This window comes from Neopsephotus bourkii, unplaced genomic scaffold, assembly GCF_033783945.1.
Source record: "Neopsephotus bourkii isolate Nb327-2 ecotype Australia unplaced genomic scaffold, CSIRO-AGI_Nbou_v1 NB_1767, whole genome shotgun sequence".
Taxonomy (NCBI): domain Eukaryota; kingdom Metazoa; phylum Chordata; class Aves; order Psittaciformes; family Psittacidae; genus Neopsephotus; species Neopsephotus bourkii.
This window is the reverse complement of record NW_026902241.1, coordinates 9,855,910-9,880,793: the sequence shown is the minus strand read 5'-3', so window position 1 is coordinate 9,880,793 and position 24,884 is coordinate 9,855,910. Positions and strand designations below refer to the sequence as shown.

At 38.4% G+C, this 24,884-nt stretch overlaps 1 protein-coding gene across 4 annotated transcripts in view; it reads right to left on the bottom strand.

Annotated features, from left to right (window-relative positions):
- Window positions 1-24,884, bottom strand: part of SMOC2 (SPARC related modular calcium binding 2) — a 139,943-nt gene that overhangs the window by 16,726 nt on the left and 98,333 nt on the right. For all 4 annotated transcript variants that reach the window (XM_061378813.1, XM_061378812.1, XM_061378811.1 and 1 more), the window contains exon 9: window positions 20,393-20,475. In XM_061378813.1, coding sequence (XP_061234797.1) covers window positions 20,393-20,475 — 83 coding nt within the window. The remainder of the gene's footprint in view (window positions 1-20,392; window positions 20,476-24,884) is intronic.

Below are 24,884 nucleotides of genomic sequence, written 5' to 3'. Positions count from 1 at the left end.
TTTCCTTGCTGGACCACTACACTGTATGCTAGTTTCACCGTGTACACTGTGGTCTGTTTCCCTCATGTGCTGCATGTCCTGCACTTGGTCAGAAACCCAGATAGGAATATCCTGCAGCCATGCCAAGGCTTGGATTTCCCTGCATTTGTGCAGAAGCCCATTGTGTCGACTTCAGGAAAGGTTGTGGACTTCAGTGTTAATCAGGTTGCCCAGGGTCAGCAGGTCAGTCACTTGCTATTAACACTGACAGGGCTGAGGAGAGAGGTTATTGAAAAGTGAAAACTGTCTCAGGCTTACTGACCATGAGACTCGAGAAGAAACAGATAGAGAAGTACCCTATCATACCCCTCCAGCAGTCAGGTGTGGTCTGCAACAAAACATGACCCCAGTTTATGCACAGGCCGACATGACATAGCATGCTCCAAGACTGAGCATGTGCACACAATTATAAGAGCGTGCATGTCCCATTTCTGGAGCAGGCTATTTGTTGATAACACAGCAACAGCAACACACGAAGTAGGTTCTCATGCATCTTGATGTCTGCTGCTGCACAAATGGAGAGAGATGGAAAAAAGACATCACATTATATTTTTGTGCCCTGGGCACTGCAGGGGGTGGGCGAAAATACAATCTGAATGTACAACAGCAGCATCTCAAATGTCCATACCCAGCAAAACTGAGTCCCTCTTGTGCATGTATAATAACCTGATTTGGAGCCATGCATTTTGCAACAGTAAGTGCTTGCCTGTTGGTGAATGGAAATAATGACTCCGATTAAAATTCATAAACCCAATTCCATTCTAACTCTCCCGTGAATACTTCAATATAAATATGCATGCTTTAAGCTTGATTTGGTAAACAACAGTCATTTTCCATCTCAAGGGAACAAATGTGAACACACTCTTGTGCAAAATTAGAGGTCCACACTTCATACCTGGAGGTTCCCAACAATGGAAATTCCAACAAAGACCTTCAGTCCATAAGCTTCATATGACTAGAGTAAACTAAGCACTCTGCAGATGACTATAAAAGGCTTCACATGCTAGATTGTCAAAAATCAGTATGTGTTCTACTGCAGTTAAAAATCAGAAGGCAGAAGAGAAAGTAATAAGAAAGGATCCTTAAACCTTTAAAAATGCTTGGGATTAGATTAAGAAATTCAACATGTGTGTGTGAATTACAAGGGCAAGATAAATAGTTGAAACCCATCTGTTTCTGTCAGCTGGTATCAGCACATTCACAGAGAGTTTTACAGCACAGTTCGACTAAGCATACCCCCGCAAAGACAAAAGCTTAAGCCAGAACAATTTCTTTATGGGAAGCAGGAGGACATTAATATATGGTAACAGTAATGAAAAGATACAAGCATGGAAATTAGAGAGAACCAGGTGGAAAGCCAAGGGAGTAAAGAGAGGTATGGAAACCAGTGGGGGAAAAAAGCTGCTTGAAGTTTCAAGTGAGTTCACATGGACAGCCTGTGCTCTAACACAGACACCTCAGACAACACCAACACTGACAGAATATTAATCTTCCTCCCCCCCATTCTCCTCCAAACAAAACTAGTTCACTGGGATAGCTCTGCTGTTCATGAGTAGGCTTCTGCTGGTTTTGTTTTTTCTGCGTCTGCCAAAGCCATGTGGCTAACTTAGCTGAATCTCTGCATCTTTAGCTGCATTTGCAGAGACAGAAGGATTTTATATCTTCCTATTGCTTCTGGCGCTCTCAGTATGTGACCATGAAGTAGCTCTCTCCAGGCCTGGCCACGAAACAATTCCATCATGTGGAAAGTGTCAGGATTGGGTAATTTAGATTTTACGCCAGTGCAGAATGGGCTTTTTTATATTCTTTTTTTCTTTTTTTCTTCTTTTTTTTTTTTTTGAGAACGAAACACTCCATCCCATCTTGGCCAAATAGCTTGGTGATGAGGGCACACAGCTGAGATGAAGGAGACTGAGGTTCAACTCCCTGATCCAAACCAGACAGAACAGGGAGTTGAAACCTGGCTTGCTGATATCCCAGTGGAGTACCCTAATCTCTGACACTAGAGAGTCAGGTTCAATTCCCTGCTCTGTCTGGTTTGGATCAGGGACTTGAACCTGGGTCCTTTCCTCTTCAGCTGAGTTCTCTAATCATCATGCTATTGTGGGTCTACAGAAGGGTTCCTTTTGTTGTGAGCAAACTCTCCAGAGCAAAGAGAATGTCAGAAACCACTTCTACCGCTACATTAAAACATTTTCTTCAGAAAAATAACAATAGTATCAGATTGGACAGAATGTTCTTTAAATTAGGGCTTAATCCTGCATGGTGTAAAGAAATGCAACCAACATCCTCCAAAAAAGCCTGGCAAGTAGGTCAACATAATGCCCTCACTAGACCAAATGAATTTATGAGCTTAAAGGAAAACACAGCTTCAGTGTTTTGCTGGATCAAGGCCACTGCACTTTTCATGCTGAAGAGTGAAATCTCAGTAAATAATTTTTTTGCCTTTCATGTCTTAGACTCAAAGTTTTCTGCCTTACCAAACAACAGTCATGAGAACTGGTGTTTAAGCAGCACTTTATCTTTCTGCCGTAGTACCAAGCCACTGTTTAAATTTTCTTTCAGCAGTGCATATACACAAGAGAAGCCTGTTGCTTGATACAGGAATTCATTAAGTCTGTTGGGTTTTATTTTCTCTTTAAATCCATTCTATTTAAAATTAGACATTTAACTTGTCTATTGTTCAGGATAAATGTTTCACATAGGAGACATAAAGAGGGTAGACAATACAGCTTCCAGAGGGATAAAGCTGAATTCAGAGAACAGTGGAACTTGAGGTTCTCACACAGTACCTTCAAACATCACCAAATTTTATGCTTAATGACAGAACTTAGGAAAGCACCTAGGGTTGTCTGTAATACTAAGTGTATCTTGGGTTGTTCTGATGCTTGTGGTCTGCTGGAGCACCGTGAGTATGGTCTAGGAATTTCAGGGATGTGTAAAGACAGAAACATCTACTAAGACAAGGGGAGAGGCTGGAAGTTCCAAACTCAAGTTTTAAAACAATTTTTTAGTGACCTTTAGGTTTTCTGGTTTTGGGTTTTTTTTTCTGTATGAAAAAGATCACTTTTCATCTTTCAAGTACCTGAGACTCCAGTAATGCCACTGATGTGTTTTGAAATGGTTACCAGGGAACACTGAAAAAGAATATAACTGCCTTGCTATCAAGGCATGTTTTAAGAATAAACTGCTCTTCTTTTATGACAGGCATTTATCTGTAGTCTTTGCTGAAAATATAATGAGTATAGAATGTCCTCACTTTATCTGTCCTGTGTTACAGTGTTCCGCTTTATCTGTAAACAGAGATAAATCACAAAGAAGGCAAATGGGGGTAGAGGGGCTGTGGAATGAATCTTTTGCTGTTGAAGAAGGGAGTTCAAATTTTGGTTTGGTTACAAGCAAATTAACCCAATTAATTTCCACTGGCCTCCAAACTACAAATATTACTTAGGGAAAGTGCTGAAGCTAAACAAATGAGAGATAAAAAAACCCATACAAAACTGTGAGGGGAAAAGTGACCTGAACCTATGCACAGGTTATGAATCCTTACTTTAATATTAAATATATTTGTAAATAAATGCATAAGAAAAACACATGTAGTTTTATGGTAAGAAATGCACGTGTCTCCTCTCATATAAACCAGTTTTCTGACCCACTTCCCAGGGTGACTTTCCTTGAGCAGATGGTAAAGAATCAGAACAGTGTGTATCTGTTCACATTCCTACTTCTCCCCCCAGCCTTTCACATGAAGCTGCTATCGAATGAAGCCTGCCCGCAAGATACCCCACAGCCAGATATGACTGAGCGCTAGCAACAACAAAGCATTCACCCAAACGCTTAGCTAGGTCTCCAAGCTTAAGGCTCAAGCAGCTGAGGAATTTGACAAAACAAGGCTTCACTGTAGAAGAAACCATACAGATTTTACTCTACCAGAAGAGTCTTGCTTTCCCAAATAACCCTAGTTTCACCAAGACACCTGCCTATGTCAGGGTAATTAATGAAGTTCGAAAGTAAAAACAGTGAGCCCTGTTTTTCTAAACACTGGAAATGCCAGCATCACAGCAGTGTGCCTTCTTTTCACCAAGCCATACAGAGAGCTGTAAATTAAAACCTGATTCCTGAACCTTACATGTCCAGCCACTGCACTGCACATTAATCTCTTTCCTTGACTCAGCTGCCAAGTTTGCAATAAGTCTGTGTGATCCACGCCTTGAGCCATGAGCTGGCTTCGAGACCACTGTGCACTCTCTTAATACAGGGGTCAAGATACCTGTCTTAAGAAATTGATTTTTAATAGGATCTTCAAATGAGTGATTTTCTTTGTAATCCCTACTGGATTAAATTTTTCCTACTGACAAACGTATCTAGTGAAAAAATGCTTCGCATAAATCCTGGACAACTCATGGAATTAATGAAATAGATTTGCAAACATGTGAGAGACAGATGTTGCATTTCTGTTTGCCTTCGGGTTTTTTTAATCAAAGAAGCAAGAACAAGGGAAAAAGAAACACAGAAGATGAAATCAGCATTGTGTCAAACAAAGTGGAGAGTCAAAACAGAGAACACAATTTCAAACAGATCATAACAGACTGGCATTTTAGTGTCAGCAAAAAAATAAACTTAGCTCAGCTTGCAATAGGATAGCATTGAAGTTTCGTGAAAAAAAAAAAAACAGTAAAAATTAAAGTAATCCAGGAAATAATGTTTGTTTTTTTTTAATAAGAGAGACTAACTTCCTGTGATTCATTAGGAACCAGACTAAGATCTGTCAGAGAAACACAATTCCTTTAAAAATCTGACATTGGGATTGTATATCTAATATTAATTAGTTTTATCCATTACTCTGGTTCAAATTGATATGGCAATGTCAATGTCTAGAGCATGAATTCTCTGTAGGTGCTCTTTAAGTTTTTTAGATAATCCCAAACTCTACAACCCAGCTGGTGTTCTAATTAAGCTGAAGTATGCTTTACAGAAGCAGATATGAAAACTTGGATTCCCCTAAACCATTAAGGAGCAGGAGAGATATTTACCAAAAGTTCTTAATTAACCAAGTGTCCTAGCTTGCCTGGGGAAAAAAAAAAAAAAAAACAACAAAACCCTCATACTTTATACAGAAAGTAGTCATTTGATATATGTGCAGCATAAGATGCGTTGTGTTTTTTCAGAAGCAATCTTTCTGCTTTTCTAAGAGAAAAGATGTTGAGACATAGTTGTAACAGCTGGAAAGTTAAATTTTCTCTCATGCTTAAGTAGACTCCAATTTGTTCATAGGTCTGCAAAAGAAATCTAAAAGATAACTACACAGAGCAGACACAAAGGGGTGGGAAATGTGGCCATTTCTAGTGCTGTACATAGTAACCTACTACTCAGTAGCTTTCAGATGCATGGAAATCACTGATAAATGGAGAGTATGGATATGCCCAAGGAGCCACATTGTATGTGCAGTGAACCTGACATCGCCTGAGGCTTTTAAGGACACAGCACAGAATAATTTCTTCCACGGAGGAATGTGTCACACACCAACCTCTAGGCAAACATGTAGGCACACCTGCATGTGCCTACAGGAAAGGTGGGTTGGCCAGGGCAGCTCATCCCACTTCTGGTAGGGGAATAGTTCAAAATCACTCATAGGTCTCACTGATAGGAAAAGATACAAAGAGCTGATTCATCACATTTTGCCCCTAGCCCAGACTCATGCCTGAGCAAGCTGGCTGCTGTCAGCTGAGGAAGGAGTTGATTGTCCCAGCTCATCTCAGCACAGGTGTGCCCAAAGCTGGTGTCACCCCAAACTCACCTCCCACAGCCCCTCTAAGAATTCAGCATTAGAGCTGCCTCACTTCAGAGCAGGAGAGCAGAAGCAGAGGAATGAGCATCCACTCAGATGTTTGGAGGGCAGAAGACATCAGCCTCCAGGAAGAGTCATTATTTCTGAGAAATACCTGACAGTACCACTGACACTTCTTGAAATCGTGTAACACTTTTTTTTCCCCTTTTGTGAAATAAAAATGCTAATGAAAATATCAATGTTCTGTACACTGCGCTCTTTGTATGGTTTGGCAAGTATACTGTCTTGATTATTAGTGTCATTTATATTGCTTTAAACCCTGACAGAACTGCTTACAATGAGATTATTTTCAATTCAAAGCAATGAATTAGAAGTTCATTACAAACAAGAGATGAGGATACAGCTCACACAATGGGTTCAGTTCAACTCAATGTTTATGTGAGAAAACTCTTTACTGAGCTGGCTTCAATATATTCATAAGTAGAACCTGTTTAAGACCCTTTCATAGGAGGGTGAGTTGAGACGCATAAGAGGATCTCTGTGTGTACATATGCATGCTACTATAGACAGATTTAAATTTACAGCTATGTAAGCTATCACATAAAAGCTTTTAATCTCATAAATCAAAAAACACATTATTTCTGCATGGTGAAATTACAAGCACACATCACCCCAACAGAACACCAGTAGAAACTATACTCCGATGCACTTTCACAAGACCTATACAAGTGCATGTTATTTTGGGAAAACAGAATCCCAAACTCTCTTGTATAAATATTTTAGAGAGGTTTAAATCATTTTATTAGGAATATTTTTTGTATCCTTCCAGCTCTTTCTTTGATACTTTAATTCAGCTATACAGATCTCAAAGGGAGCTAAAAATTCTAACAAAATGCTTCTCTAAATAACTGAAAATTTACTTTCTGCTTTTAGACCCTAAGGGATCAAGTACCAGATACACTGAAAAATTTCCAGGGGTGGAAATACGTGCTACATATCTTAATGGAAAAAGAGGAGTCTTCTCTTTTCAGTGGTTCAGAGCTCTTGTTTCATGGACATTAAAATATTACTTCTCTGACCTGAAATTCAACTGAAATAAGGGGATGGAAATCTCCAGCATACATGAAGGAGTAACTCTTACTAGGCACTCATGATTATTTAGATGCACACATACACACAAACATACACAGCTTTTTATGATGTCTTCCAGCTTGAAATCTGGGAAATTAGAGACACATAGGAATAATGGCAAATGAGATTGCAGAACTGAATGCCAAATGCAATTAATGCGTTAAATCCAAAGTGCAGTGTATTCTTTTCACCACCAGATATGTCATAGATATAATACAACTATTACATAGTTGAATATGACAGTCAATAGCTCTGCCTAGATTCTGCTTTTCTGTTCACAGAGCTAGCTAAATTTTTCAAAATCCAGGTTTATTTTCTGTGAACAAATCTGTCCTGCTCTGTTTTCTGTTATCTGCTATCTGAAAATGTGCTCATTTTCTGTTATAAATGTGAATGGCTACAAAACCTAGGAACTCTTTGCTTATTGGTACTTTTCCCTATTATAAAGTTCACAGCACAGAAGGATCTGTAGTGATGACTATGTCATTAAAAAAGCTGATGAATATATGATTCTTATATGATTTTGGTTCAATAACCTTTGTTTTGCATTTAACTGTGTTCCAGAGTTAATTCCAAGTTGGATCACTACCAACAAATCTGGATTCTGTACTCAAAGAACCAAAAATTCTGACTCTTAAGGATGAATTCCATAACTCACCAGTTAGGGAATAGGAGTAATAGCCTGGGACTGAGTAACTCTGCCTTTCCACTGGTTCTGAATGCCTGCATCTAATTTATTTAGCAAAAGGAGACTACATAGCAAGTAGACTATCAAGGGTTATGGAACCAACCTAAACCTTCATCCTACAAACACTTATGCCTGGGCTTAACTTTACAACCACATGTAAAGGTTCCTTTGATTTTAATGGAACTAATCACAAGAAGAATGTGGGTAAGAGTTTGCAGGATTGCAAGAGTTCAGTAGGTCATGAATTGTGTTTTAGGAATATTTACAATGAATTGCTTGTGGATGACTTACAGAGCAAGAGGCTTTACCAGAAGACATTTCTAGATAGCAAACAAATTCAAGAACTTCACAAGCATAAAGGGCAAAATTTAAGTAATCTATTTCCCAAAATTATTCATGTTTTTTTGCCATATGCTAACATCAGGAATCTATGAACAGTAGCACTCCTGCTGAGCTATAGGGAAGCAAAATTCTGAATCTTTGTGAACCATTTTGAATCCTTTGAAAGAATTCCCAGATGTTTCTATGGAGTAATTTCATTTCCTCCTTGAGGGCTCTCAGTTGTGGAGGCCTACAAGTTGTATTGAACCCAAGGAAAAACATCATGTATTTGAAAACCACTGAGATAGTCTTGTATTCACTGTCATATTTGAGAACAAGAATACTTGTTCTGCTTCACTGAGCCCAGAGAAATGCATTCTCCAATGTCTAAATATCTGAGGCAAAAAGGGACCTGGAGGAAAGCCAGCTGGCTTAAGCTCAGCCAGTGTGAAACAGAGGTGACACATGTTGGCAGACTGAAGCACTTTGAAGAATTGGCAGGAACTTTCACTGCCTCTTCAGTTGATGGCATCTGTCCACCCACTGCCCAAGTAGCTTTGCAATCAGCTGGACTGCACATTTTCCAGGCATCATCTTGTTATTCTGTGTTTTCACAGTGCCTAGAACACTGGGATCCCAGACTATAAACTACTGTCATACAAACAATTAACTATACTAACCATGGAGACTTCCCAAGCTCATCTCTGATCCCAGGTTCTCCATATTGTAGAAGGTACGCTGTCCTCTTGTCTGTGGCTGAGACAAGGTTGCAGCACCTCCTTACCAAAATATAGCATGTATAGTTAATCCTGTCTTTGACCCTGCATGACTAGTAGGACATCACCTGGCACTACCTTTGAGTCTCAGATGGAAATTCTGCTTATTGCTGATACTTTACTTTCTAAAATAAATCCAACCTCAGGGAGAGCATGCAACACTAATTTTGCCTCTTACACCAGTGACCAGTCCTCTCAGGTAAGCCATGCTAGGACGTAGAAAATGCAAGCATCTAATATGCTCTCCAACTGTCAGAGACAGACATTTTCTCAAAAGTGAAGAGAAAGATTAATGCAGCAGGCTAAAATCAAAATATTTTTCTTCAGAGAAATATACTTACAGATGTGAGATCAGAGTATAAACAACTTTGGCTACATCTTGTTGATTCTCCTTGACAAGTGAGCTAAGCTTACTGCTTGACCTTTTCAGTCATTACTCATCAGCCAAAACTGGTGATATTTCTGTATTATACATTAACTTACTCAAAACATTAGGAAGTGGGAATTCTTGCACTGGCTTACATTTACACAAACACTAACCTCATAACTATGCCTGGATTTCAAAAAGTTACTGTTTGATACAAAACACAAAATTACTAGAGTGGTTTATTATCAGTACAGGGTATTTTCGAAGTTGTTGGGCACTGAAAATCCCCTTGAACTCACTGGGAACCAAGTGCTCATTTTATTTGAAAAGTAGAACATTTCACCAAGTGACTAAATGCAAAGAGTAAATGCCTAACCATTGTTGCTCCCTCTTCAAAATATAGATGCAGATATACATCCATTCAGAAATGAAAATATTTATTTTTCCCTGCCCACAGATTAAACACGAGAGCTGTTTCTGCCAGGTAATCAAGGAGGATTTGTATCCAAGTATGAAAACACAACACAGCAAGATAGCCATTTTGTAGGAAACGGCCTTACAATTCAATGGCATGGTCTTATTCAGTTTATACTCTTATCAGATGAAAAAAGAGAAGCCCCATACCATGCGTCTTAAAGAAAATAGCGTATTATTATGCGACTCCCACCCACTGTCATGATAAGGTTCAGGTGTCATTTTTCATTATGATTACAGCCCTGGCAGACTAAAGGGTTTTGCCTTTTCTGTTCAGTTATACGAGTTTTTCCTGCCATCTTTCAGATTGTGAGTTGATAATGACTGTAGATATTCTGGCAGAAAACACTGAGCTTATTCCACATCAATCTTCCCCTCTCCTTGTGCTATTTTCTCTACTCCTCACCCCAAAACTGCAAACCAGTTGCCCCAAGTAATTATGAGATACCCCTCCCTTGTCTTCGCTGCACCAGAAATTGTTTCAAGATATTTTAAGTATACTTCTTGAAGATTAGTAGCTTTAGGAATACAGCATCAAAGTGTGTTCTATGAGGGCAAATATTTTAATCCTTTTTAGGTTCCAATGTGATCAAAGTTTCACTCTGCTTATGCTCTGTCCTTATGGTATTAGAAAAAAAGAATAAAGATAAAAGGTGAGTAAATATCATGTTCAGTAGAAAAGAAGGGCTCTCATTTCCAAAGCATCTCTCTAAATCCCCAGTGAGGGCTCTAATGGCTCAATACTGACCAACAGAAATCTCTTGAAGTGCAGAGTATTGGTCCATTCACAGAAGCTTGGGGCTTATCATCCATAAGCAGGGCTGAACAGCCTACATCGAGTGAGTTTAAGGAGAATTAAATTTAAAATATCATTAGACTAAACTGGCTTTGGGGAGCCATCAGTCATTCCTCTCCCCCTCCCACTGACCTGATATCCAAAGCATAGGCAATATTCCAAATACTTAAGTGAAATAAATGGGTACCTGAAAAAAAATGCAATTTTTCAAACAGATGCTCTCATACCTTATTAGTATTGTCAGAATTATTTCCCTGCTAAAAGAACTTTCGAGTGAAACACTGCAAGAAAAAATGTTGCTGTGCGTTCCAATCTCAGCTGAATACTCTCACCCGCAGCAGAGAAAAAGCCAGGCTGTATTTCACTGCTTGTGGGATACCACAACTGTTTATTCTCATGATCTATTCAGGTAAGATGGTAATTACATCATTCAACTTAAGCAATCTAAATATATTCAGCCACTGATGTTAGTCATATTTGCTCCCTCTACAGTCACATGGAGACAGGCACTTTCAGAAAGCGATTCAGTCTAAACCAGATACCCATAGGACACACAGACATGATTCTCTATTCTACCTTTAGATGTTACCAAAATGACCATTTGCTTGAATAGGTAAGAATGAATGACTTGTGGATTTTTCCCCTCTCTTTCATGTGATAACTGCAAATATGCGTCAGATATTCCTACTCTGCTGAGTGTGGTTCGACTAGTAATGCACTCTGAGTTTCATCCAGAAAAGCAGTGTATTACTTCCTGATACAGACTAACCTACCATGGCACTAAAAATTCTGCCCAAACTTTCACTTTCTTGCAAGACTACCTTTGCTTTTAGGTAGGAAATTCACTGTTTTCATCACTTTTAATATGTGTTTTCCTTCCTATAGGCAGTCCAGACATTACTGAAAGCAAAATTACACCATATAGAGGTAGGGAACTGCTAAATAGAAGCACAGAATTATAAAATAGTTAGAAACTTTTCAGTAAAAGACAAAAAAAAAAAAAAAACCTCACCACCCAAAAAGCCAAAACAAACCTCTCTAAATTGGCTCCACAAGTTAATACTAATAATAATGAGATTGTTATCCATTATGCTGTTCTTTTTATTTTAAAAGAAAAACAAATGTGTTCAACCAAAGCTTTTTCACTGATTGATTTAGAATACCATATGTACTAAATTATGGATTAAATGTATGGATTAAATTGTATAGATAAACTAAAGCTAAAAATGAAAATATCTTTCTTAGATGTCCTTTTTCTGCTTTAGTGAAGTTTTATGGTGGAACAGGTCTCAGTTTATTACTTCTCACTGAGGGGAACACAAATATTTTTACTGTATGCGTATTTATATATTTATTCATTTATGCATGCAGACATTCAGTCCAAAATAAAAATGTTCCCAGTAGAGATGGGAAAAAAGAGTTCAACTTTATCAGAATCGATGCCAAAATCATTAAGTGCAGGGGGCAGCATTTGCCTCCATATTTACATCATTGACAAGTAAACCCAAACAGCTTCATGAGTGTTAGTGGAACTTTTCTGATATCAACTCAGACTCAGAAAAGGCATTTCTGGGGGAAAGCATTGTCCCACTTAATCATTCTTTGGCTCAGAAGGCAAAAAACACACTCAGAAACCTAACTGGATAGTGCTGGTGCAGAGACAGTGACTGTAGAGCTGCTGGGTGACAACCTCCCGGGAAGCCAGCCAGGTACAGGAGAACATTCTCCCTTTCTGGGCATGTGATCCCTGGAGATGTCCCACTGAGAATAGGACCCACTAGCACAGAGCATCAGAGCTGGCAAGGCTGCTCTGCTTAACAAAGGATTTGTCTGAAAAGGGAGGACAGCAACAAGTGAAGTGAGAGCAGAATTTATATTCTTTGGCATAACCTCCAGCAAATGAAGTTAGTGTTTATTACTCCTAATGCAGCCCTTTAAAATAAACATAAAATTAGAGGTTAATATTAAATAGGGCAATGAATGAAATTCTATTGCTGAGCCAGCAGCATCACCTTTAATTAGCCATCTTTTTTGTTAATTGTGTCACAGCTGCATCTTTCACTAGCACTTTATGAGTAGCTCAAATTCTTTCACTGTAATTGTTTTAGACTAATTCACACATAACTGGAAATTACAACAGCTCTTATGTGTTTGAACAAATTTTTTTGTTTGTTTCAGATATTAATACTTCTGCTTTAGGTTGAGAAAAGACATTGTTTTGTTAAGAAATGACTAAAAATTGAGGAAGAAATAAAGCAATATGAAGAACTGTGGTCAGACCATTGACAAAGACAGGATGGGGAGAGGGAGAGAAGAGGGTGAGCAGGAAATAAACATGATCTGATGAGCCTTCAAAAATAACTTTTAGGCCTCTCTTTCTCTGAAGCAGAACTGACTATTGGGAGAGTACAATATAATCATGTAGCCAGACAATAGGGTAATAATATTGAAGCTACTGAAACCAAAGGCCCAAGGAAATTGTTGTAGGTTAAACAGAGTCCTCTTTGGCGGTTCAGCTGCCCTGAAGCCATAGTAGTGGCCTCAGGATTTAGTGCTGCAGAACTCCCTCTTTATACGGAGGTTTGACCAGTAGACCTATGTAGTCATGAGAAGTACTGCCTTATCCTACATCCTGCCCAGGCCACCACTACTCCATACTCAAATAAGCTTTTGTGTTACAGTGTGGGCATTCTGACTGAGCCAGTGCTTGTGATACCAGCTTGTGTGCTGCATATCCTTTTCCCACAAAGCACGCTGGCATTTCATTAACCTCACTGCACTCGAGACACACAGATCTTGTTGATGGCCACATCTTCACCCAGTCAGTATCCCGACCACCTCTGTTTCAGGCTGCCAGCACAGGATACTTGTAGCGGACATTATATGCAGAAAACGTCCTTCCCTAAGCTGTCACTAACCTACATGAGGCCTATGGTAGTGGAACGGCATCCAGCTGCTCAGGATTGCAGAGGGCTGGGAAGTCAGGCATCCTCCTGCAGCCCCATATCTTACAGAAAGCAGCTACTGCCTTGGAAGGAAAAGCATCCCTGCCCCTGCCTCCCCTAGCACTATTGGGCTGAGAAGGAGCATGCCTGGCTCTCCAGCACCCCTCTGCACCTCACTGTTGAGCCTCACCCCTCCCATCCACCCTGCAGACCTGCCATGCTCTGGGCAGGATTCCTCCTTCATCCTTGCCATGCAGCTATTCACTTTTGCCATCACTGTCATGAAGGTTAACACCAGCTTTGCACAAATATTTCCTGTTCATAGTTCAAACTTTTAACTAGCCAGGTCTGCTTCATACAGAGCCTTTTAGCCAAGTGTCTCTTGGTAAATAAAGTGGTGTAGGGCTCAGGATGATAGTTACAGACTCATTCAAAACAGCCAGCAACTTGAAATGATTGTTTGACATTTTGGAGATTTAAGATTCAATAGCAGAAAGGGATATTTTAAATATTAGCTTATGCACCCAAAAAGCTTGTTACATCATAAAACTATAATCCTTTTAAATCACACTCAGTGGAGAAAGTTACATATTAATTGGCCTAACAATTTGAAGCTCATGGAAAGGCAGCCATATGTACATAATCTGCATAACTATCAGAAATGCTCTATTACTTAATTGAAACTTTTAAAAACAAGCACATTTTCAGTCATTCAAACATTTAAGGATGTGTAGTAAGGTCAGATTATTTTCTACTCACTGCCAGCATCAGACTACACAGAGGAAATGAAGAACTTTGTGAAACTATGGTAAGCAAGATAAGGTAGACCAGTGGTGGTACCTCATCATCTTAGCTGAGTCCAGTACATCATGAATGTGCTCATGATAAGAAGTGGAGCAACTGTAAAGATATAATGGAATACAGCTCAAAAGGAAAAGCAGTTAAGTATCACTTTCTTTTTATTTTAAAGATGCCTTTGGAGTAAGACACAGATCTTTGGCTGTTACAGCTGAACCCAGGACAGTCTTGCATCATTGTGGTTTGAGAGTTTCTGATTATTACTCTTTAACTTTGGAAAAAGAAGTTGCACTGCCAACAACCAAAAGCAAACTGTATTTATCCACACATAATTCACCCATAACTTAAATCGTGAGTTTTGCTCCACAAAATATAAACTGTTCAGGGTCAATGATGGATTATCCCATCAGAATCACAGTAAATAAAGCCATTACAATAGGAAGACAATTGGGCAGTTAAAATACTTTTGTTCCTCTTAAGTAACGCAAATGTGAAATAAACAAATGAGTTAAACATCTCTCATGCATGATTTTTCAAGAGAAAATATTAACTGTTTGAATGTCATGGTTAAACTAAGATTATGAAGATCCATAGCACAAAACAGGTGAGGACAGAGTCACTAGCAGACTGTGAAATCCGAAAACAACCTGTAGTTCAACATAGCCATATATAAGGAAGAGTTTTGAGGGATTATTTTTCTGTTGTTATTAAATAAGCTGATTTCCTATACAAGGGACATGAATCAAGGCATTTTGATTAAGTAATATTTTAACATTTTTAGCTTGACTTAAACGGTAGACCATCACAGTACCAACACAGTCATCAGCAGAGCTTAGGCTCTGGATGGAAAGCACTGGCTCTGGGGTTTTGGTTGCAGGAAGGAGGGGGCAGTGATCTACACTCCTGTCCAACCTGAGAATTTGAGATCTCTATCAGACGCTGAGCAAAGATGCCAGATTTTCTAATTTGAATCCTTCTTGACCACTGAATAAATCCTAGAGATTAAACATGCAAACCTTTCAGATGCTTATTACCTCAGCGCTATCAAAACCCAAAAATACTCATCTTTTTGTAGAAATGCTCTAGGATTGAAAATTGTAATGAGAAACATCTGAAGTGAGGCTTTTGAGAGAGCAGTGGGATTGGCAGGAAGGATGAAAATAAGAGGGAAATGCTGATCTTATTTCACCAGTAGAAACCTACAGTAACTTCAATGCAACTGATACATTCTGCTGGATTCCAGCTGGGTTAATTGAGAACAGCATTTTGGAGAAAGAAAATATTCAGTAGTGAAGAGCTATGCTAGTCTTAGAAAATAAAAAAGGGAGGCTTTCAGGACTTTCAGTAGATAGACTTACTGAATCTGCACATTCACCCAAGTCAAGAGATTGTATTACTGTTACAGTTTACAAGGCACTGTCATTTCCAAACTACAGTTTCCCCTCCGAAATTATGCTTTTGTATGAGAGGAAGTATCACAACGGCAGGAACCTCAAAAAACATACTTTGTTAAATAAAAGGAAAAATTAAAACAACCAAAATGAAATGTAAACAAAATTAATGGTCTTACTTAAAGCCACAAAACCTTAGAAACCCAGTAAAGGCTGAAAATCTGACTTGACATTGTGGTCTCCCTCTCTCAAGCTTGTGTGCCTTTTACTCATTCGGATTTCTTTTTCTTCCCCACCCCCTCTGCACAAAAGATAAGGGTAAATCTGATTAAAGAATGTTGTGTAAACAAAATCACATTTCCCGTAATACTTTTCAATTTTTTCCAGTTACTTTTCAAATTTCAGGTCTTGGTAATGGAAATAATATTACACAAAATCCAGATAAGTTCCCAGGTCAAGCAAGAATGCAAAAATCTTAAACTATACAAAGGATTATCCAAAGTTTATCCAGCCCTCACACACAGCAGAGCCTAAACCAGAGCCTTCTTGCATTCAATGCTTATTTTTTAAATAAGAAAAAGATTTGCCCTTGAGGCAAATTAGCTGAGTGGTCTGGCACTGTCTCAGTATGCTATCATGTCTTGCTCTCTGTTACATATTCAAGTTGCTTTCTTCCAGGTTGCCTAGAGCAGAGGCAAGACTAGCTTTATGAATAGGCAGCTTATCCATAGTATAAGGCACTGGTCTCCAAAGTGGGGTACACATACCCCAGGGGGGCACAAGACAATCAAATGGACTGCAGGAGAAGAATATTTTTCGTACTATTAACAAATAAAATTTAAAAAAGTGCTTATTTCATTTTTATTTTATCCTTTTTTAATTTCTATATTTGGCTACATTTTACAATGTACTTAATATATTAGTACAGTAGTACATCTATATTGTTTTATAAATACATATACATGTATTGAAGGTGTATGCTGAAAAATATTCTACTGATTATTAAAAAATAGTGAATACATATAATGCTTGAAAATACCTTCACCTGTAGGCCCAGACTGAAAAAAATAGTTTCAGGAACTTATATTTCTTCAGCTTGGCTGAATTTGAATTATTATCACTCATGATTTTCTGAAAATACAGGGGCACCTACACCTTATTCCACCATACTACAGGTTTAGCTTAACTATCCTTCATGCTGTACCTTTTTAAATGGTCTTGACCAGCTTGTGCAGAAAACAGAATTTCTATTTAACACACCAATTATCCAAAAACCTGAAATTAACCATTTGAGACTCTTTACAGAATATGTCAGTTTATCAGAGGCCTTCCATTTTACTGTGTAACTCAGAGGAGAACAAAAGGTCAAAATATAAACCTTTGAAAACTGATCGCAATAAAAGAAGAAAAACCTTCTATTTCCCCAGACTCCAGTCTATTTCTCTAGACTCCTTTCTGTGTTGATTCTCATTATCTTGCAATAACTAGTTTCTGAGAAAGATCAAAATCATTAGCAACCTCAGAAAAATACTTTACTTTTAAAAAAAGGAACAGAAGCCTAATGGGAAGAATTATTATTATATAACTTCCAGACAATCCAACAGATACAGGTGGCTTGGATCATTCTTACAAACATTAGATTAGCCTTCAATTTCAGCTGCTTTATTTTAAGTTACTCTTTGGATGTGAGGATATGTTCTCAGCTTGGTTTAGATCAGTGGGAATTTTGCCATAGACTCCAAAGAGCCTTTACCTTCTGCAGTTTTGCCTTAACAAGTTATCTGTGTATGCTAAAAACTGCATATTGATTTATTTGCAAATTATTGCTAAAAGCATTGGCTTAACATGTAATGGGTTTAAATTTTCAGGTCATGTTAACAGAAGAACTATGTCAGTTTAATCCACCTGAGGATGTACCAGTGAGTTTTATCCTCTTTAACACCATTCATTGTAGTAAAGTAGTTGTTTTAAAATCTTCCTGGTTTTATACATCAGACAGTGACAGTGGTTTCACCCAGGGTTACTGCATTTTTGTGGGTATAATCTGCAAATCAAGCAAACCCATCGTTCCAAAAATACATTATTCCTTGAAAATAAGCACACAATTAACCTACATTTTTCATTCAGTCCTGGCACCACTGAGTAACCAGGTGCTGTATTTAAATTTAGGCAACAAAAATGTAAACATGCCTTTGCAGAACTGCTTACAATAGAGAAAACTTTGAGCAACGGTGATTCATTTCTACTAAAAAGTTGCTTCTCGTTAGCCATTTGTGCAATTCTTTATACTAGCTGTTGACAGCTAGCAACAACTGTGCAAGATCCTCTTTCAACCTCCTTTTTAAGAAATAAGAAAATAAGAAAATCTCAATTCATTTTTACTTAATGTAGTGTTTGCATGATAAAAAAGAAATTTGCCAGTTGAGGATTCAGGCATTTAACAGAGAAGTTAAGAGAAAGAAAAGATGTAGCCTTAAGAGAGACAATTAACACAATTGCAACCGTTAAATAACCTCTTCCCCCTGTGACTTCTATAGACATATTCACTCCATGCTGCTGCAGACCAGAAGAGGGGTCAAACCCCCCTGTAATGAGCCTAGGCATCTTCAAATAGATCAAGTTGCTCAGAACCACATTCAGCCTGGCCTTGAACGTGTCCAAGAATGACTCATATACCACCTCTCTGGGCAACCTGTGCCGGTGTTTTCCCTTATTCTACAAAAATTTCTTCCTCTTTCTACCCTCTTTCAGTTTAAAACCATTACCACTTGTCCTGTTGCAACAGGCCCTCCTAAAAACTTGGCCCCATCTTTAAGTATATAAGCCCTCTTTAAGTACTGAAAGGCCACAATAAGGTCCAAAATATTTCCCAAATTATCCTTGAAATACCTGCTAACTTCTCTGAAGTTACAACAGCATTAAGTAACATCAGTAATCACATACTAACTTATGAAATGTCAGATAAAAGTCATCAATTTGACCATTAACAGAGCTGCATTTGCCACTAAATTTCACACATGTGGTGGTTTATGTGGCACATATGGCTCCTGCTGAAACCCGTGAGCAGCTAAACAGGAAAACAGTCAAGCCAGGCATGCTCCATCCCTTTTTTATGAAGGAAAAGAAATAGAGACAATGTAGTAAAAGCTGTGAAATTCATGCTACAATGTGAATTTTTAGTATATATCAGCTTTTAATCTCTTAGTATATATTCAGGGTCATGTTCAGTATCTTAAGGGGTAAGTTATAATGCAGAATGTGTACCTCACGCATTCAACTCTGTCTCCCACTGTCTCTTTTAAAAGTAATCAAGATCTATCTAAAAACTTAATCAGATTTTCTTCCCCATTACTAGTCCTTTAGAAGGCTGTTGCTTCACCAGGTAAAACTCATTCAGGGTAGTTCATACTATTTTTCTTGTGCCAAAGCTGTCACAGGAGAAGAGTTTCTCTTCCTCGTGGTGTCAGAGGAACAGTATAACCTCCAGAGCTCATCTTAGACTCATAGAATCATGGAATAGTTAGTGTTGGAAAGGACCTTAAGATCATCAAGTTCCAACCCCCCTGCCATGGGCAGGGACACCTCGCTCTAAACCATATCACCCAAGGCCTCGTCCAACCTGGCCTTGAAAAATCTTGTTTGTCTAAATGAAGCAAATGTTAGCTGCTTTCTCCTGGGGGGTAGCTGCTTTCCCTGATACATTAATGATAGCTAACTTCCCCTCTGCAGTCACTTTCCTGAAAACAAATGATCAGAACTGTACCCACAGTTCTAGATAAAATCCAGTAAAAATAACAGGACTATCTAAAATGGCATTAATGTTTCCTTCTCTGCCTTGTTTGTCCTGTTCCTGTCTGTTTGTCCCCTCATACCTAACTAGGTATGCTTCTAGGTCACACTTGCCATTTTTTAAAGCCACAGCATTTGGATAGCTTACAGTTAATCCTATGGTTGACTTTCTATGTAGAATACAGCATATAATTATATTCAGTATAAAACCATATCAATCATATTACTTCTTTTTTTATTATACCTTGTAATTAAAATAGTTTCATGACAGAGATTATTAATGTGTGCTTTGCTCAATATGCATTTCAACACTAATGGGCACGTTTAGTTTAGAATTACTGTCTAAACGTTTCTTTGGGTGGTTAAACTGAAATATTTTTCATGACACAAAAAAATCTGCTCACACAATTACCTTGTTTCTGGTTCTTTACAATAGCAGACAGTGATTCATAATTTTAATTCATAATTCACTAAACTGCTACAAGTCAAGTTATTCAAACAAATTAACATGCCATTTCAAAAATTAAGCAACTCTACTGATTTCTGTGTACCTTGACTATCCAGAGATAAGACCTCTCACATGCTTATAAACGGTCTGAAAAAATGAAAAATCTAACAAACACCAAGGTTTATACCCACAACAGGTAAGAACATAATAATACTCTATGGTAAACTGTCAAGGGTACTTTTGGAAAAAAGTAATTACATGATACATATTTCAGACTGATTTGAAGATGGAGGGAAATTTCCCATAGATTTTGCTAGAACAAGGATTATAAAGTATGGGCCAAGTTATTCTAGACACAGTTTCTGACTTCTCTGGTATGACAATAGCAAGGAATAATTCCAGTTAGTAAATGTTAATGCCTTTAAACTACTGAGAAAATTGAACCTTACTTTCTCTGACAACATTCTAAGACCCATATTTACATGTACTGTTCCAAAGTCAAATACTATAGTCAGTGGCAATACAGCAATATCTAGAAGATACATTGTTTTGGTATGGGGTAACAAAGTGCTTTCTAATTTACTGCAGTGAATAAACAAAGCATTGAAATGGATGAAACCCAATTTATCTATTTCACTGACCTTGAAGCTGGCGTCCTTTGTACAAATCCTTTGTTTTGGTTGGGTGTGCTCTGGCACCATTATCACACTTTGGTTGTTCATATCTAAAGAAAAAACAGGGAAAGAATATAAACAGTGAAGGCTAATTTGATTTAGGACTAATTTATTTCTAATTATCTAGTCCAAATTAAACATGTACCTTCTTTTATTCAGGGAATCATAGAATAGGATTGTTTTTCATTCAGAAGGGGCAATGCAAATTAATCTGCCTATCTTCCACTTACCTCAAAGAAGTTAGTATATCTTTATTCTTCTGGGGTTGATACAAAACTAAAAAAATCATTATCTATTCCAAAATCTCGGTTTCCCACAGAAGCTGTGGCTGCCCCATCCCTCGCAGTGTTCAAGGCCAAATTCGACAAGGATTTAAGCAACCTCGTCTAATGGAAGGTGTCCCTGCCCATAGCAGAAGGATTGGAAATAGAGGTCCCTTTCAACCCAAACCATTCTATGATTCTACAACATGGTATGATTCTATCTGTGCTTCCAACAAACACTGACAGCATCACTAGCAGTATTTTTTTATGAGACTCTGGGAGGCATGGTAGCATCTGCTGCTGAATCTCTCCTTTTTTCCTATATTCAACTATAGACACATGGTAGTTTTTCACACACCTGTTCATTGAATACAGGTTCTTCCATATTTTATGCATCTTTCTTTGAACTTCTGAGTTCCCCAAACTACATTTACTGTATGGCACACTAAAATGTCTAATTTAAATATACTAACACAAATTTTTAAACCAAAATACTCTTTTTTAAAACATTAAATGGTGGCTACATCCAGGTGGCAATTAATAACGGTAAGTCCAGGCCAGACTGCCCTTAAGAACAATACTGAAGTATTCTGCTCTTAATTATCCAGAAAAAATTAAAAACCAATATTATTTTTGTTTTGAGTGCTTAATGTATTTTCACATCATCTGATGAAACTGCCCACTGTCCCATCAAATTCTGGCTGCTGCAAGAAGATACAGTGTTGTTTTCATGGACATGGGAGAGATACAGGCCCTTTTTTTCCCCTAAAGAACGGCAAGAATAGAAGCTGCTTTGATAGCATGGGTTGGATTCAGACACCTGATGGATGACCACTTCAATCAGCCAAGAACAGAGTGAAAGGGAAATCTCTGAGCAGTATTCACTAATGCATTATCTGGCAACCAGCCTGGTCCCCAATTAATCTGATACCTGACTCTGCATTCCCCTCATCCTCTTCCATTATTGTTACTGTTCTGTGCCTACGCTTTCTTTTTGGCCCCTACTCTTCTACCCTTTTGGCTTTTTTGTTAAATACACATGTAGTTAATCATATACAAACTAAATCTGTTAAAGACCAGTAAGTGTTAAAATGCTGCAATATGAAATCTCTATGTTTAACTCTTAAAAGCAATTGAAGAAAGAAAATGAATCATTAGAAATTTACCATAAGAGATCAGCCACACTAAGAACTGATAAGAAAAACACTTGCCTCAGTTTTCATGGGGAAAGGGTGGGATAGTATGTCAGAATGGAGCACTGTCAGGTTAAAATTAATGTAGGCAAAAGACATCTCATGTTACTCTTTTGAATTTTAAAGAGGAAAGAATCCCTAGCAGCGAATGTATACCTGGAGTTGGCAAGGGCTTATGAAGCCTACTTTATAACTCTGAGCAGTCTGCTGGGAAGCACAGAGATTTACTGAGGTGTACAAAGCAGTAGGGGATGGAGGCTTTCACAGGGATTCTACAGTGTCAGCAGCCTCATGAAACAGCTGATTTATATACTTTTTAAGTTTAGAGTTTCCTATGGAAGTGGACTGGAGATTACTTTGCCCATGATCCCAGCTGCTAAAAAGTCACATGTGAGAACACAGACTCATGGCTCTGCTAAGCAAAAAAGGCTGAGAGTCACACTGTGATGTTCAAGAGGCATTGAGAGCCAGCTGGTGAGGACCATACTGATAGACTTGGGGTAATGGTTGATTGTACCCTTTAAATGCATTATCTACTTTAGTCACATGGATGTTTCCAGGTTTATACCACAATCGCACCTATTTCTTGTGCATTTTACTGTCATGAATGTCCTACAGTGGTTCTTCATTCACATATCTTTATTTTAACTCTAGAATGTGATTATTTTTTTTGCCCTGGAATGCTTTCACTAACAAATTATTTATCTTTTTCAGATGATGGGACATTAGAAGGTAAATGAACTTAATAACTTCCCTTCATTTTGCAACTACTATTTATTTATTGTGGTATTCACAGCCTGCTGATATAACAAATTTCATCCTTATAGATTTGTTAAAAATTAACATCATTTAAAATGCTATGCTGTTCTGGCTATAGCTTCCCAGATCTGCCTATCCTTTCTCTGTTGTCCACTAATGGCATGATCCAGATTTGCACAACAGAGATTCCAGGATTCAATGCATCCATCCCATGCAGCGCTAATGCCATTGGTTCCCGCAGCAGCATTTTAACAGCTAGTTTTCCAAGTTGTAAATACAAATGGGATGCTAGAAGATAGCATACACTATTTTTCATGAGCATCTGGTTCTTTAAATGATGAAAGACACACATGCTCGCTCTTTTCACTCTGTAAGAAAGAATTACAAAAAGACAAGTGCACCCTTACCACATTCTGACCCCCTTCCCTCGCCAGATGAAAAAAAAAGTTCATCAATACAGTGGAGGAAAAAAAAAAGTTGGGATTCCAGCCCACCTAAATCTTTCTCAGAAATGAGGTCTAGACGCTCCTTTTAAACTTCAGGCAGTAACCCCACCTGCTTGTTTACCAGATTCCTAAATACACCAGTCATTCTTTACTTAGTATGAAACTTAAAATTCAGTACTCTGCTTACCCATCTGTGCTCAGAAATGTCCTCTCCAGGGACATTACTAAACATTACTTCCTCAGAGCTCCACTGAGAACTGCCCGTTAAGTCCAGCAAAGCTGAGCAAATGAGAAATGGTCAAGGCAGTGTGCGCTTGCAGCAAAGAATGCCAACCTGGGCTGCATCAAAAGAAGTATGACCAGCAGGTCAAAGGAGGTGATCCTACCCCTCTACTCTGCTCTTGTGAGACCTCACTTGGAATATTGTGTGCAGTTCTGGTGTCCTCAACATAAAAAGCACATGGAACTGTTGGAACAAGTCCAGAGTAGTCAGCATGGATTTATGAAGAGGAAATCATGCTTGGACCTGCCAGCCTTCTATGGTGAGATGGCTGGCTCAGTGGACAAAAAAAGATGAGCAGATGTCATCTTAATTTTAGCATGGGTTTTGACACTGTCCCTGATTACATTCTCATAGATAAACTGGTGAAGAATGTGCTAGATAAATGAACCTTGAAGTGTGCTGAAAACTGGCTGAACTGCCAGTCACAAATTTCAGTTCAAAGACAGTCACCAGTGGAGTGCCCCAGAGTTCAATACTAGGGCCAGGACTGTTTAGCTTATTTGCTAATGATCAGAATCCTGGAACAAAGAAAAACTGTAGCAAGTTTGTCCATGATACAACACTGGGAGGACTTGCTGATACACCAGAGGGTTGTGCTGCCATTCAGAGGGACCTCAGGAGGCTGGAAAAATGGGTTGGCAGGAATCTCAAAAGTTAAGAAAAGGCAAATGCAAAAATCCCACACCTGGGGAAGATTAATCACCTGTATCAGCACAGGATGGAGGCAAAAACAAATGGATTTGGACTCAAATTAGAGAACAGATTCCATAAAATGATTTAAAGTGTAATTCAAAGAAGGATTAGCACTAAAAATTAGAATCAGTGAACAAAGCTAGAAGTGGAGAATGGAGGACTAGCAACAAAAGGAGCCTCTGGAATCTCTAGAGGACACGTCTAGGTCCTCACACAATATGCACAGTGACCCTACAGTTTCAGGAACAAATTTACATTATTCTGTTTTGACAGTTTATGGATCTCAACTTGCCAGAAACAGCAGATTGACAGTAACTTTGAGTCATGCTCACTTCAGCTGGTAGTGTAGTTGGCATGGTCTAGAACATGGCATAAGCAGCAGTCATTAAATCAGCACTTGAAGAACATGTGAAAAACACTCCCCAAGAATATAATACTTTATGGCAAGTGGTTTATAATGTTTCTTCACAAACCCTATGCAAATGATAAAAAAACATTTTGCTTAAGCTTGAAAATATCTATGATTGCATCAAGATACCCATACTGCTCGCCAGCTTTACATGAGCTTCTATAGCATTCCTACAAGGGCCAAACCTCAATAACCAGCCTAAATAACATCCTTTGGAACCTGATACCTGCCTTGCCTGCATCTGCTCTATGTGGCTCACAACACTTTACCATGTATCCGGCTCAGCTGAGACGACTTAACTCCAAGCTTCTATTAATAACACACTAAAATGATATTTCCCCTTTATGGGTTCTCAAGCAATCGTTCCATCAAAAACAGACATATGAAATAGCTGAGGAGGATGCTGGAAAAAA